Source organism: Tursiops truncatus, chromosome 6, assembly GCF_011762595.2.
Source record: "Tursiops truncatus isolate mTurTru1 chromosome 6, mTurTru1.mat.Y, whole genome shotgun sequence".
Classification (NCBI taxonomy): domain Eukaryota; kingdom Metazoa; phylum Chordata; class Mammalia; order Artiodactyla; family Delphinidae; genus Tursiops; species Tursiops truncatus.
In genome coordinates, this window is record NC_047039.1 from 70,873,301 (window position 1) to 70,889,037 (window position 15,737).

The 15,737-nt window shown below is 36.7% G+C and overlaps 1 protein-coding gene across 4 annotated transcripts in view; it reads right to left on the reverse strand.

Annotated features, from left to right (window-relative positions):
• Positions 1 to 687: 687 nt before the first annotated feature.
• Positions 688 to 15,737, reverse strand: part of CARNMT1 (carnosine N-methyltransferase 1) — a 40,224-nt gene continuing 25,174 nt past the window's right edge. For 2 of the 4 annotated variants that reach the window (XM_019934656.3, XM_019934659.3), the window contains exons 6-8: positions 15,540 to 15,653; positions 4,927 to 5,030; positions 688 to 4,224 (exon numbers count right to left, since the gene is read on the reverse strand). In XM_019934656.3, the coding sequence (XP_019790215.3) occupies positions 4,123 to 4,224; positions 4,927 to 5,030; positions 15,540 to 15,653 (320 nt within the window). In that variant the 3' untranslated portion in view covers positions 688 to 4,122. Of the gene's footprint in view, positions 4,225 to 4,926; positions 5,031 to 9,714; positions 13,097 to 15,539; positions 15,654 to 15,737 lie in introns of those variants that run through there. The other 2 variants (XM_019934658.3, XM_073806225.1) reach the window with 2 other exon arrangements.

The window sequence follows — 15,737 nt, forward strand, 5'->3', positions numbered from 1 at the left end:
CAGTCCTCACGACTCTGGCCAATCCTCCGCTTAATGAACCTCACTACGTTTCTACTAACTTTTGGGTCTGGTCTGCCAGGTGAGAGCCTACAGACTGGCAGATTAAAGACACCTCTCTTTGTCCCTTAAACTTACGCAAATTGCTCAGCCTCTCTCGTAGTTAAAAGAATAAATATTAAAATTAGATACTTAAATTGACAAAATACGGAAAGCTTGGCAATATCTAGTACTGGCCAGGAATGGATGCAGTTATTCTCAAACGCTGGATGGAATGTAAATTGGTAGTCTTCTTGAAAGGCAACTTGACTGAAAGTGCACATACACACCCAATGATCCCACTTCTAAACAGCTACTGAAGAGAAATAAACATATATATGAGGCATGTACTACTAGCATGTTTGTGAAAATGAGGGTAACCCTCCATTAAATTTTACTTGTGCCCTCTGTCCCATTACCTACCATTATATTTCTTTACACTTCCCACCAAGCTTTTGGAATCTATACTTACACCTGTCATCTTTGATTTTTTTCCCTAAGAACAGTCAACACAGATTGAAATCACATTTACTTGTCCACCATATGCTTTCACATATTCACATACAGGCATACCTCAGAGACACTGCAGACTTGGTTCCAGACCATTGCAATAAAGCTAATATCGCAATAAAGTGAGTCACACAAACATGGTTTCCCAGGACATCTGAAAGTTATGTTTATACTGTCGTTTATTAAGTGTGCAGTAGCATTATGTCTTTAAAAAATGTACATACCTTAATTTAAAAATGCCATCATCATCTGAACCTTCAGCAAGTCATAATCTCTTTACAATGGTAACATCAAAGATCACTGTTCACAGATGACCACAACAAATACAATAATGGAAAAGTTTGAAATATTGCAAGAATTACCAAAATGTGACACAAAGACATGAAATGAGCGAATATTGTTGGAAAAATGGTGCCGACAGACTTGCTCAACACAAGGGTTATCACAAACCTTCGATTTGTAAAAAATGCACTATTTGCAAAGCACAATGAAATGAGGTACGCCTGTATAATATTTCACAGATAGCACATACGATCTCATAAAAACCCACTGAAATAGGTGGTATCAATCCTGTCTTATAGATGAAGAAACAAACTCGGAGCACCTTGCCCAAGATCACAAATAATAATTCAGGAAAAGTATCTAAGTGCAAGTTAAGTGCTCATCCTACTAATGGCTGGTCCTGGAATTTTCTTCTACTGGTTCCTTTACAATTCTTGGTTGATTATTTAACAAAACCAAAGACCAAGATTAATTAGTATGAGGCCCAGCATACTCAGAAACCAAGTGATCATATTAGAAGCATATAAAAATAGGCTAATCCAAGGGTTCAAAAGTATTATGTGTTCAATTAAAATTCCCATGTCTATGGTTATGAGTAATTTAGATGGAAACAACCAAGCAAATATTGTTTCATAGCAATTGGCAGACTTTAATATTCAAGAAAAATTAAGTCCATCATACACATTAAAAATATAGGAAATTTCATGCAGACATGAAGCTTCCGATTAAGCCTTTGTGGCAACTTTTAGAATGAGAGTTACATACAAATACAGTGCATTTTACAGTTCCCAAACTTCGTAATTTTATACTGTGATTTATACAGCTTCTCTTTATATTTTACATATCCCATCTTGCTCACTTGATTAATATACCCTAGCCTGCATTGCTTCAGATTATGTAAATTTAATAAAAAACAACAACAAAAGCAAGCACAGTGACCTATCTCCTCCCACTTGATGAAAATGAATGAAAACATTTGTATATAGAGTTATTTAAGAAAAATGTTTTAAACTTTAAGGCTTACACACTTTAGTAGCTATTTATACACATAAGAAATACAAAATTAAATCCTCCAGTGACACCTCTATTATTGATTGATACCACAATTTTCAAGTTTAGAATATATTAACTACAAAAGCTATAAGAAAAAGAGTGATGCAAATTTGTGAAGTACGTTTAAAAAACAGTATTCATAATATGAGGGAGAAATTAGAAACAAATGAAATGATTTCAGAATTAACTAAAATATAAGCTATAATTTAGAAATATAAGTAACATTATTAAAGAATAAAACCTGATAGCAAAAATTTTAAGTAATAATGCCAACCCATTGGTGTCAACCTGTTTTTCCCTCTGAGAAAACCAAGATCGTTTGTTTTGATACAAGTTGTAAAAAAGTGAATATTAATCAGTGAATAAAAAGCATTTCTAAATTACAAACAGCATGATTCCTTTCAATGGCTTTTTTAAAATACTTATGCTCCTTTTAAGTTTCTTTCTTTAAAAGTAAATAATAAATTTGGGGGCTTTTTCCCCTTGCAATTAATTTCAAGTTCATCCATGTGGTAGGTAAGGAGAATTCCCACTAAGTGAATATCTGCCAAGTACTGAGGAACACAAAAAAGAGAAACAGTTTTTCAGAAATACTCAACAGGTTACATACACGTGTCCATAACTTGACAAATCAAATTAACTTCACGGAATCCTTCACTGCATCATGGGCATAAAGGCCACAGGAGCTCCTGTAGTGTATGCAGAAAAGGTCCTACTGGTAAGATGCCAAATCGCGTAGTGACTCCCCCGCACCTAACTGACAGTAAAGGTCTAAAGATTTCTAAGTAAGTTTTCCTATGAAAACATGACATTTATGCTACCAGCACATTATTGAGATTAAGTCTATCTAATCCAAATTGCCACAGAGGTCACTTAATATCATCACAATCATCTGTGAAAATATTCAATATTACTTCCTTTTCTCCAAGAAAAGGTTAAATTAGTCATCTCTACTTATCAAGCTACTGGAAAACAGGATAATAAACATTAAAAAAATACAAAGGAAAACTCCCTCCAATAAAGATCCGCTAGAGGTAGAAATTTAAAGCAGCATATATACTGTTTTAGCTACAGCTATCAGGGAACAAAATTGGTATTAATCTGAAATTATATTAATGGCTGCTTCTTACAATATTAAAGACACAGACCATGGGCAGTAATTTATCCCTAAATTTCATAATCAAAATTTCTCCACATTAATACTATCATGACAGTTTTTACTAGTATATAATTGTTTTAACGGAAAAAAAAGTGCTTGCTTTTGTAATTCATGTAACCTAAAGAAAAGACATTATTGTAAACATCTCACTGACAAACTCTGTATTCATTTATAGTTTGAAATCATACATTTCAAATGGGCAGATTTTATTCTTATGTCCCCAGTTTCCGAGCAGTACCTTTAATAAAGGCTTTTGTGCCTCACTTAGAATGCTGAGATCTCATACATTTCAGAGTGATCCATGATGGGTATGCTTTCAAAAAGCGTTCAATTTAGTGTGTCCAAAAGACTTAATTTCTCAGTTATTTAAAATGCATTTTACTGGCCTGTGATCCTATGAATTCAGCACTTCATAAAAATGAAATGTTTGATGCTAACTATAAAGTCAGTTGAGCTAGAAAATAAAATCAAATAATCTGAATGATAAAAGAATAGATGCACATTTTACATATAGATTCCTTAGGTCCAAAGTAAACAAAATTCCCAATTCCAGATGTTGAAAGTGACAGAGGATCCTTAGACTTTTTAAAAAATAACATGTGCAATGCATACAAAAGAACAAAAAAGGAGATTATTATGGACTTCAATACTATTAGTCATTCATATGGCAGACTTGCAATGGACAGCTTCATGAAGACACTGGAGACAAAGTTTTTTCTACTGAAAGATAATTCTGGGCTTCAAGGAAAATGTATACTTGAAGACATTTCCTCCATTTTTACTTGTGTAGTACAAATATGCATGGCATAGTATGTTTCTGAAAAAGCAATAGACATATTAAGAAAATAGACGCTATTTCTTAATTTTGTTAGGAATAAGAAGGCACCACTGACTTGAGGTTGTGTCCTGTCATTGTGATAGTTGACTTTGAGTTGTTTATTTCAGCATCTGCTATTATTAAACTTTTTTCCTTGTGATACCACTTGAGATTGTGTCCTGTCATTGTAATAGTTGACTTTGAGTTGTTTATTTCAGCATCTGCTATTATTAAACTTTTTTCCTTGTGATACCACTTGAGACCGTTATTGTGGTTTACGGACCACAAACAAGACACATTCATAGTAGTACTTCATCATGGAGAGATCATTCACAGTATATGTTGACAAGACAGATTCTTTTTCCACCTGAAATGCAAACAATAATCATAATGATGATGATGATGACAACCATGGTGCTATTTTAAACATATTCTGTATATTCATTTATTACACACAAGTACCCCCTAAGATTGGCACTATTAGTAATCCCACTTTACCAACAACAGTTTTGCTCAAGGTCACACCACTAATAAGTGGTGGAACTGGAATTCACACTCAAGAAGTCTAATTCCAGAGCTTGAACTGTAAACTACTATAATATGTTGCTTTTCTTTATCTTTAAGAACAAACCTGTTATTTACTTTTTAAATGAATCAAATGCTTCTAAATAAACATACAACTAAAACACAATAGTCAAAGTATCATGAAACCTTATAATCACATGATAAGGAAAGACTGAACAGTACAAAAGTACATACAGTTAACAATATCCCTCTTACACCTGCCCTCCCACCCTGTCTACCTGGTACTTTTCAGTCTACAAAGGCCAATATTATAATGGTCAGCTACCACTTATTGAAAGGTGATTACACCAGAGATTACTGTTTTCCATTTACATACATATTATCTCAAATCCTTATAGTTCTAAAAGCTAAGTATTATTATTTTCACTTTATGGGTGAGAAAACAAAGAGGTTAAGAGGTAAAGCCAGTAACTACCATAACATCACCATTCCTGTTTAAGTGCTTTGGAAGTTAAATTTTGGCAATACTTCATTCCATCCTTACCTCTACCTGGAATCCATACTGCAGGACAACGTTTTTTATATCCTCATAGCTCAATTCTATGGAAAGTTCATTTGCCAAATTTTCAAAGTGGTATAGCAGAGGACCTATGGTTTAAAGATACTATGAATGAACTACTTAAATATAAACATGCACTAGTAGCCGTTTAAACTGAACTCCAAGTTGAGAAATAAGTTGGGTAGAGGATGAAACGTAAAAAGGAGAGGTAAAGAACCATTACATTTGCCAAGGACAAGTATCCAGACCACTGAAACTTTGGCCAAGTAACTGCCATTTGAGTGCTGGGCCTACATTCATGGGGAGCGAGACCCTCTGGTATAACCACCTTGCACTGTGATTCTCCACATCATGGGCCTTACACCTGTAACTCTTAAGGTCCTGAAGGAGTAGCTGAATCACAGAATGCCTAGTCCCCAAAATGCAAGGGTATACTGTAATTATAATTCCATAAGTAAATGCAAAACTGCAGTTACAAACTGAGTATCGCGTGAAAACAGAGAAGAGTCCTCAAGCCAGACTGGGAAGGAAAAATGCAGGGGTAAGGGGGGTTGGAGAGTGATAGGCTGGGCTTCCTAGAAGGAAAAGGTGATACAAGAGCTAGCTTTTTTTTTTTTTTTTTTTTCCCCTTCTTTTTTGGCAGCACCTCGTGGCTTGCAGGATCTTAGTTCCCTGACCAGGGATTGAACCCGCGCTACCGCAGTGAAAGCACTGAGTCCTAACCACTTGCCTGCCTTGTGCTGGCTTTTTAAGAGCACAGTTCATATCCCAGCTCTAACACCAACTAATTGTGTGCCTATGAACAAGTCACTAACTCTGTCCCATCTGTAACATGACTTTAACGTGAGATAACACACCTGGCGTATTGTAGGCACTAAGTTCATCAAAGCTATTACAACTTCTTAAAATGACATTCCCCCTTTACTATTCTCTCACTCCAGATATCCAAGGAACTATCACCTGACTCAAACCAAATTTTCCAATCTTTTAGTCTCACATTTTGCCCAATCTATCGGCTTTATCCAGGTAACATTATCATTCCAAAGTTATACTAAAGGATTAATCTAGACAACCATCTCTGCACCTTTCATTGGGTTAATTATAAACCCTGAGACCAACTCACCACCCACACCCCATCCCCACTGCTCATACCATGTGCTAATAATCACAAGAGATAAAAGTAACAAGACAAAGTTTCTGCTCCCAAACTGCTCACCACTCTGTGGAACATACTTACTTAGGGTTAAAAGGTTTTTCTTCTTCTCTTTTTTATTGTACATAAACCACTAGAAAAAAATAACTATAATTTATATATTAGTGCTCTTTTCAAAAGATAACAATGACTCCCCACCAAACTACTCACTCTATCAAGCTTCAATTCCTTTTAGCTGGATTAGTACTAGTAAAAATGAAAGATGCTACCATTTACTGAGCACTTATTGTAACCAAGATCATCCCAAAGCTTTTGAAGCCTTTTATTAAAGAACGCAGAGCCTCACAGCAAAGTCTTTCCAGCTCTAAAGCATATGCTGTTCCTTCTCTATTATTTTAAAAACCTCCAACAATATTGTTTTATTATATCTACATAAACACATTCCTAGGCCAGATTTTACTTCTACGTATGTTTTATTCCATTACAAGCTATATGTCTTAGGTTTCTTTTGAATCCACCATAATGCCCAGCATAGCACTGAATGTACAGTTAAGCATCTGTAACTTTACCACCCAAAGACAGCCATTACAATTGCGCTGTATTTTTCAGTCTCCTATCACAAATGGTACTTCAACAAATAGCTCTGTGTATATTTCAGATTCTCCCTTACAAAGAAATTCCTTGAAGTGAAATTTCCAGGTCAAAGAGAATAAACAGGGCTTCCCTGGGGGCGCAGCGGTTAAGAATCCACCTGCCAATGCAGGGAACACGGTTCGATCCCTAGTCTCGGAAGATTGCACAGGCCGCGGAGCAACTAAGACCATGCGCCACAACTACTGAGCTTGCACTCTAGAGTTCGTGAGCCACAACTACTGAGCCTGCGTGCCACAACTACTGAAGCCCACGCACCTAGAGCCCGTGCTCTGCAACGAGAGGCCACTGCAATGAGAAGCCTGTGCACTGCAATGAAGAGTAGCCCCCGCTCACTGCAACTAGAGCAAGCCCAAGCGTAGCAACGAAGACCCAATGCAGCCCAAACTAAATTTATTAAATAAATAAATAAAATAAAACAAAGAGAATAAACATTTTTACTGACTTGATTCAAACTGCCAAAATGCTTTCCAAAGGAGAAAATAACAGTTTTCACTCACAATTGCAATGGTAAGTACTTGTTTTAACACCTTACTTAGGAAGGGGTGGGAATACAATGGTACAGTCACTCTGGAAAACTGGTTGGCAGTTTCTTATAAAGTTTTCCATACATGCACCACATATGACCCAGTAATTCCACCAGTAGGTACTTATCCAAGAGAAATGAAAACTTGTGGCTACAAGATTTGTACTCAAGTGTTTATAGCAACTTTATTCATAATCATAATTTGGGAACAACCCATATGTCCATCAACCAGTGAAAGAATAAAAAATGTAGTATATCCATACAGTGAAATATTACTCAGCAATAAAAAAGAAAAAAGCTACTGGTATATGCAACAAAATGGATGAATTTCAAAAGCATTATGCTAAGCGAAGAAAGCCAGACACAAAAAGCAACTTACTGTATGATTCTATTTATATGGTATTCGGGAAAAGGGAGAACTATAGTAACATAAAACAGAGAACTGCCAGGTATTAAGGATGAGAAAACTGACTACAAAGGGGCACAAGAGACCTTTTGGGGATGATAGAAATGTTCCCTATCTTGACAGAGGTAACAGTTACATGATTATCCAGCTTTCAAAATGCATCAAACTGTACACTTAAAAAAAAAAAGGGTGAATTTATTATGTCAACTATACCCCTCCCAAATCTAACTTAAAAAGAAAAAACACAGTAAGTATTTGCTAAATTGGCAAGAGGAAAACAACAGGCCAGACATGATTTCATCTGCATTTCCTTGAGGCTGAGCAGTTTTTCACATTTATTACCTGGTCGCTCATTCTTTAAATGAATGTTTACCAAGCACCTAGCAAATACCTGGCACTGGATATATAAAGATGAAAAAAACACTGCCACACTCCTCAAGGAGTTCTTTATTTTCTCAACTCGCGTGTCTCTTCACATTTTTTAATGGAAATAACAGAAGAAGCAAAGAAATATTTTTTCCTTGACCATAAGTATAAAGCAAGCTCAGTAAGAGAAAGCTAAAATAACATGAAATTTCATAAAAATAAAATCAAACCAATAAGTAATCCTAACACTCAGAGATAACCACTTGAAAACTTAATGTATCTCCCTGATGCATTAGCATGAGATATTACGTATATAGTTTTGCATCTTACACTTCATTCGGAACATTTCACTATTTTATTGATTATTTCTGGAGAATGGTTTTACTATGTGGCTATCCTATGACTATCCATTCCATTACTGTTAGAAATGTAGGTTCAGTCTAAGTTTTCACTCAGTGAGTATGTCCATTAATTGGTCTTTAGTCTTCACCCATATCTAATTATTTCACTCTGACAGACTTCTACAAGTATAATTAACCTAACACATGTACGTAATACTGAATGCAATTATGTAATAGGTTAGATGGCAAGGCAAATATTTGAGGCTTTGTGGGCCACATACAATCTCAACCACACATTCTTATTTGTGTGTCCCCCTACCCCAACGCTTTAAAAAATGTAAAAAATACTCTTAGCTGGTGGGCCATAAATAGGCGGCTGGCTAAATTTGGCCTGTGGGCGATAGTTTGCCAAACCCTGACCAATGTATGAATTGTTAAGATTTTATCATACATTATCAAAATGTTTTCTTCTTGAATAAAGTTTTATTACTATACTCCCACTAGCAGTACATAAGCACACCCTATCTCACTGTACCTTATCTAAACATCAAGCAAAAAATTTAAAAATCTACCCAATATGATACGTGAAAAATGGCATCTCATGTATATTTATTTGATTAGCAATGAAGGTGAACATTTTTCCCCCTGTATATAGGTCATTTACATTTACTCTTTTATAACTTATACATTTATGTTGTCTGTCTATTTCACTTCTGAGAAGGTTTCTCTTAAAGACTTTTACTTTTTTTTCCCTTTCCAATTTTTTTCTAATTAAAAAAATAGAGCTCATTGCAAAAATACAAAAACATATAAAGGAACTTCTGCTTCCTGTAAAGGCAGGTTAGGTTATTCAGACCAATGTTTCTACTGAAAACAACTAAAATTGGCGTATATAATTTATTTTTTTAAATCGTAAAAATAAAGAACACATGGCAAGTTACTAAGAAACTACCAGGAGCCCAGAGGATTAACCAGAGGTAAAGCTAGATGCCATTTTTTTTACCCTGAGGGTATTTGACTATCCATATGAAATGGGCCTGCAATTTAACAAACTCTTTTGGCCAGGGTGATAAAAAGACAAAACTCTGAGCCTACCAAAGGTAGGTCTGACAGATCACCCAACATTATATTTGGAATCTTACAGGCTATCTTCTTCTTCTTTTTTTTTTTTTTAATTTTTTTAAAAACATCTTTATTGGAGTATAATTGCTTTGCAATGCTGTGTTAGTTTCTGCTGTATAACAAAGTGAATCAGCTATACATATATAACCCCATATCCCCTCCCTCTTGCGTCTCCCTCCCACCCTCCCTATCCCACCCCTCTAGGTGGTCACAAAGCACCGAGCTGATCTCCCTGTGCTATGTGGCTGCTTCCCACTAGCTATCTATTTTACATTTGGTAGTGTATATATGTCCATGCCACTCTCTCACTTTGTCTTATGGGCTATCTTTAAGGTAAGAAATAAGTAAACTGAATTCTATCCTTTAACCTGGGGGTGGGGGGGAAGGGGGTTGCAAGGAAAGCTGACCTAGTGCTTACTAAACAAGGGGGAAAAAGAAAAAAAATAATTTTGCAGAGATATTGTAAATCATGCTTTAGCCCTAGGGTAGATTTTCAGCTTAATTTTACATAACATGAGTGGTCCAATGAACCTCAAGTCCAGGTTTTAGTTTAATATTTAATTTTAATTTAGTTTAGAATTTAATATTCTGTTGTTTTTCTGATAATGTTCCAATCTTCTCCCAGAAGCAAATGCACATTCCTTTGGAGAAAAAACCCTTTAATGTAGGTCTCCAGAAATCTCCAAAAGTAACTTCTCAAGGGCAATGAGCAATAAATAAATGGTTAAGGTCCACAGCCCAGGGAAACAAAGAACCATAAGCAAGAACCAGCAGGAACAGGAGAAAGCAGAGACTCACCTGCAAAGACTTGAGATATTACAATTATTGGACAAAATACACTCAGTATTTTCAAAGAAATAAAAGACTATCTTGAAAATGTATTCAGAGAATAGAAGATTCTTAAATGACATAGACCAAAACACACAAACAAAACAAAAAAAAAACCCACCTAATAGAAATAAAATAGATATTAGACACAGTGAAAGAGAGAATTTGTGAATGGGAGGACAGGTCAGAATAAATTATCCAGAATGCAAAACAGAGAGACAAAAAAATAGCAAGTAAAGAGAAGTGAAAGCTAGAGTGAGAAGGTCTAAAATACATTTGATTACATTTCCAGGAGAGAAAAAGAATGAGGGAGAGGAGATTTATGAAATAATAGAAATAATACGTGTTATTACTTATTTTGATGCTATGCTTGTCTCATATTGGCAAGTGGAGACCCTTTTTTAAGCTAAGATTTTTCAGAACTGATGAAAAAATTTACAGACTCAGGTAGCCCAATAAACTGTATAGTTTTTGTTTTTGTTTTTTTTTTTGCAGTACGTGGGCCTCTCACTATTGTGGCCTCTCCCGTTGCGGAGCACAGGCTCCGGACACGCAGGCTCAATGGCCATGGCCCACGGGCCCGGCCACTCCGTGGCACGTGGGATCTTCCCGGACCGGGGCACGAACCCGTGTCCCCTGCATCGGCAGGCGGACTCTCAACCACTGTGCCACCAGGGAAGCCCAACTGTATAGTTTTTAAAAAGAAAAAATCACAACTAGATGTAATATTGAACCTGAAAAACCTACAAAGTGAAAAATCTTAAAAACAAAACTGATTACTTAAAGAAGCAACAGTTAAAATAGCTAAAGTCTCAACAGAAGCTAGAAGCCACTGGAATGATATCTTCCATGTACTGAAAGCTATATGCCAACCTTGTGTTGCTTGGGAACTAAAAGTACCAGCATAAACTCATGATCTATAAACATGAACTGTGTCTATAGACATAGAAGGGTAGAAACATATACTTCTAAAAAGGTCTAGAAGCAATACCATCACAGTGGTAAAATCCAGATTTTCATTTCTACATACCATTCCCCACTAAAAGGAACTAGGAATCCTTGGAAAAAATGACTGACTTCAGGGATCTCAGGCAGAAAAAGTATAAGATGAGCCTGGTATACCTGGTTATGCCAGAACGGAGGTGCTCAAAAAATGACAGGGATATGTCAAAAGGACACAGGAGCCAGCTTGAAGAAGATCCCATTTACCAAATCTGGGATAAGTTGATTTAAACCATTTATATCCTTAAGGTTCTAAAAGTTCCAGTTAAGAGACAGAGATTATTAGATTGGATAGTGAAAGAAAATTTAACTGTATGCTGTATATAAGAGACACATCTAAAACATAAAGATACAGAAAGGATTTAAGAGAAAAAGATCCACCATACGATTATTAAAAGCTAGTGTAGGACTTCCCTGGTGGCGCAGTCGTTAAGAATCCACCTGCCAATGCAGGGGACACGGGTTCGAGCCCTGGTCCAGGAAGATGCCACATGCCGCACAGCAACTAAGCCTGTGCACTGCAACTACTGAGCCCGCACTCTAGAGCCTGCGAGCCACAACTACTGAGCCTACATGCCAAAACTACTGAAGCCCGCGCACCTCTATCCTGTGCTCCACAACAAGAGAAGCCACCGCAATGAGAAGCCCGCGCACTGCAAAGAAGAGTAGCCCCCGCTCACCACAACTAGAGAAAGCCTGCGCGCAGCAACAAAGACCCAATGCAGCCAAAAGTAAATTAATTAAAAAAAAAAAAAAGCTCATGTAGCTATACTGACATGCTGACTTAAAGAAAGATGGCTTGCATCTGTGCAAAACAGACAGCTGGCACTCAAACTCCAGCAAAAAGTTTTATAGTCAGGGTAGGGAGGTGTTGGGGGTAGGAGTAGGGTGAACTGGTGGTCACTGCCTGATCATTTTCCAATGCAGACTTTTAATTAATCCTCTTCTTTTCTGTCCTACATTTCATACTCACTCTCTACTAGGCCATGCTTTCATAAATTCTGCTCCTTTTCCATTTACTTTTTCCAGGGAATTAAACTTCTGGTCTCCTGCCTGAGCATGGACTGGAAGGGGGCATAAGGTAGGCATCTTGGTTACATAAGAGGTCAACTGTTTCCTAAATATAGATTTTTCAACTTATGTTGTTTTCATTTGGTGCCTCATTTTCCAGGGTTATTCCACGTCAACCAGCTCTATTCACGTTGGTCTCTTTGCACAACTTATCCACCTACCCCATCTTCTGAAATACTGTTACATTCTTTCGTCCCCTGATGACATCCCTGCCATTATTTGTTCGTGTGTTTTATACCTTTTTATAAACTGTAACAAGATCTCAGTGAGGAGATAATGTATGTGTTCAATCATCCACCTTCTATAGGAAATCGTTCATGTTTTTAAAAATTCTGTAGGTTTACAGTGCTTTCAAATCTGATAGGCTCCATTTCTCATTACGCTTTACAAAGACCTCCTTTGGTACTTTAACCTGTTTCTCCTTCCAGATGAAGTTAGATTCAATTTGCTAATTCCCTGCCCTCCGCTATCCAACTATAAATGTATCAGTGCATGGGCAGAGACACGCACACCTACACCCCCACTTTTAAAAATAAATTCTGTATAAATGCATTTAAGGGGTACTGATCACCATGAAAAACAGTTGCACAGGATGCACAGGCATTCTTCTGCATTTTGCCAGACCAGAGCCTTTCCCAAAGGACATATGCAGAAGAGTTCCCTTGAAAAGCTCACTAGTTTTCCAGAACCTAGGAAACATTAAAGTGAATACCTTAAATACCTCTTAAAGCATTTTATAAATTAATAATATTCCCAACTCTAATCTCATATAATGTCACTAATTTTTCATTACAATTTAACTTCCAATGTAACTTTTTAGTATTCCAGAATGGCTAGCAGTTACCTCTCTCATTACATATGAGTATGTTGACATTCTGGTCTATGTAAGCATGATTAGGGTGAAACTGTCCCCGAAGGGCTGGGGACACACTCTCAGTTTACAGATAAAACTAATTTTCCAAGTCCACATGGCTGAAGCCAAAACCATAGGAATGTTATGAATTTACCAATATAAATGCCATTTTATTAAGTCCCTTGGCAGCAAACTTCTGTGGCATCTTAACATTACTTTGATCCTGATTTCAAATTCTGAAACAATACATCCATTCATACACCTAACAGTTGCTAAATATTCACTCCAAGTGAGGAAGAGGCATTAAGATTCCTGCCCTCATCAAGCTTAAAGACTAGTAGGGGAAACAAAAAGATGACTGACTATACCACAATGTGTTAAATGCTAGGGACAGATTCTGTGAGAATATAAAAGAGAAATACAGGATATTTAACCCAATCTGAAAGGATCTCCTGAGCTGAGTGTTAAAGAGCACATAGGGAAGAGCCAAATGAAAACAGAGAAGAAAAAGAAAGGGCTTCCTAGGCCAGAGGACTAGCACCTGAGGTCAGGGCAGCGGCAGTAAAAAAGAAAAGGAAAAAATGAAGCTGAGACACAAGATAGAAGAAAGATCACAAAGGGCACTACACATCCAGAAGAGTTTAGGTTACCAACAAAGTTAGACTTTTATGCAGGGAGTCTGTCAGGGATAGATTTGCACATTGGGAAGATCACTCTCGTGGTAAATGGAAAAACTGAAAGAGGTGTAGAGGGTTGAAGATAACTTGAAAGCAGGGATACTCTTAAGAAAACTACTGCATTAATCCAGGCAAGCAATGATGAGGGCCTGGACTGGGGCATTAGCACAAGGTTAGAGCAATGGTTTTTGATCAAGGGCAGTTTTGCATTTTTGGCTGTCACAACTGGGGAAGTACTACTGGAATCTAATAGGTACAAGCCAGGGATGCTGTCAACCATCCTACAGTGTACAGGACAAACCCCCAACCCTCAAATGACTGCATAGTCAGAATAATGCTAAGTTATAGACTGACCCAGCACAAGCCTGCAGAGGAGCTGATTAGGCATTCAAGGGGTTGGATGGGGGCTGTCAGCCTGTCTCTGCCATATATAAGCTCCACAACCTTTCTGCTAGTTACTTAACCCAAGATTCAGTTTCTTCAATTATAAAATAGCAATAATCCTATTTCAACATAGGGTTGTTTTGAGACTAAACAAGGTATTTTTAAGTGGCTAACATAATGCCTAACCCACAGGGAGCAAATACCCAGTAGGTAATGTTATCTGTCAATCATTCCTCAGGAAAAAGAATACTTTTAAGGAAGACCCAAGGTTAGAGATATTTGCTTCATATCATGGCTACAGTTTACAGCTGCTCTCATCTTTCCTATGGACTTCTAAAGAGAAGTCTGGAAAAGACCTACTACTACCTGTAGGCTTAGTCCTACTGGCTAAATCTCTGGTAAAGTCAAATCATTAAAGAGAGCACGTAACAGAACCCACCAACAAAACTACACCAATACTGAAGACACCAAGGACTCAATGTTTATCTGACTTTTATGTAATATAAAGTCTTCCTTAGTATGGATTATATATCCTACTAAAAAAGACAAGTATATTTACCTTGATTATCATTATTCTCCCTTTATTTTAAAGGAAGAGTATAAAATTGGCAATTTCCCTTAGACTCTAGATGGGAAGGACCACGTCATACTCATTATTTGATTTCTAGCACATGGCAATAGGATGCAGTAAAAAGGCTTTTGCATAAATTAAATTATATTTCTACCCTTTCTTAAACTCAAGGTAGTCACAAAAATTATCATACCTACTCTTTTCCTAGTATGTATATGTACTGGGGAGGAGGTTTCCAGGGGAGAGATTAAGTGCTTTCCCTCAAATGTTTCATTACAGAAATAAAAAAAGAACACTTCCTTCTTAAAGGAAGCGTTGTCTCCATGGAATGGAGGGTGGGGAAGATAAGGGAACGATTATAATCAAGTTAATAGTTAGTACCTCTTTGAAATTATGACTGCTGTGAGACTGACCTAGTATGAATATACAAATTTTGGGGGTTCTACTGCTTTTGGAGGAACTAACTATGATTGGAGGAACTGTACCACTAACTAGAATGCAGTCTAAAGGAAACTGCAGAGGTTTTAAAACATGTATGACATAATTACAACTTCTGTGAACATTTAGTACTGTGAAGTTACCAAATGCAGAACAGCTCTAAGTACTCAGATTAATGTGTAAATTCTAATAAATACTGAGGAACTTACCTAGATTTATCCAAATTCCACCTGGTTTGAGTATTTTCCATATTGTGTCAATATAATCAATTACATTGTGAGCTGTGTCTATGAAGAAACAGGTAGCAATACAGTCCCAAGTACCTATTCAAGGAAAATCAAATTACTACATGTTATATTATTTTGCCTTTCTTTTAATGAATTCTATAAAGGTACCAGTTACCTCTT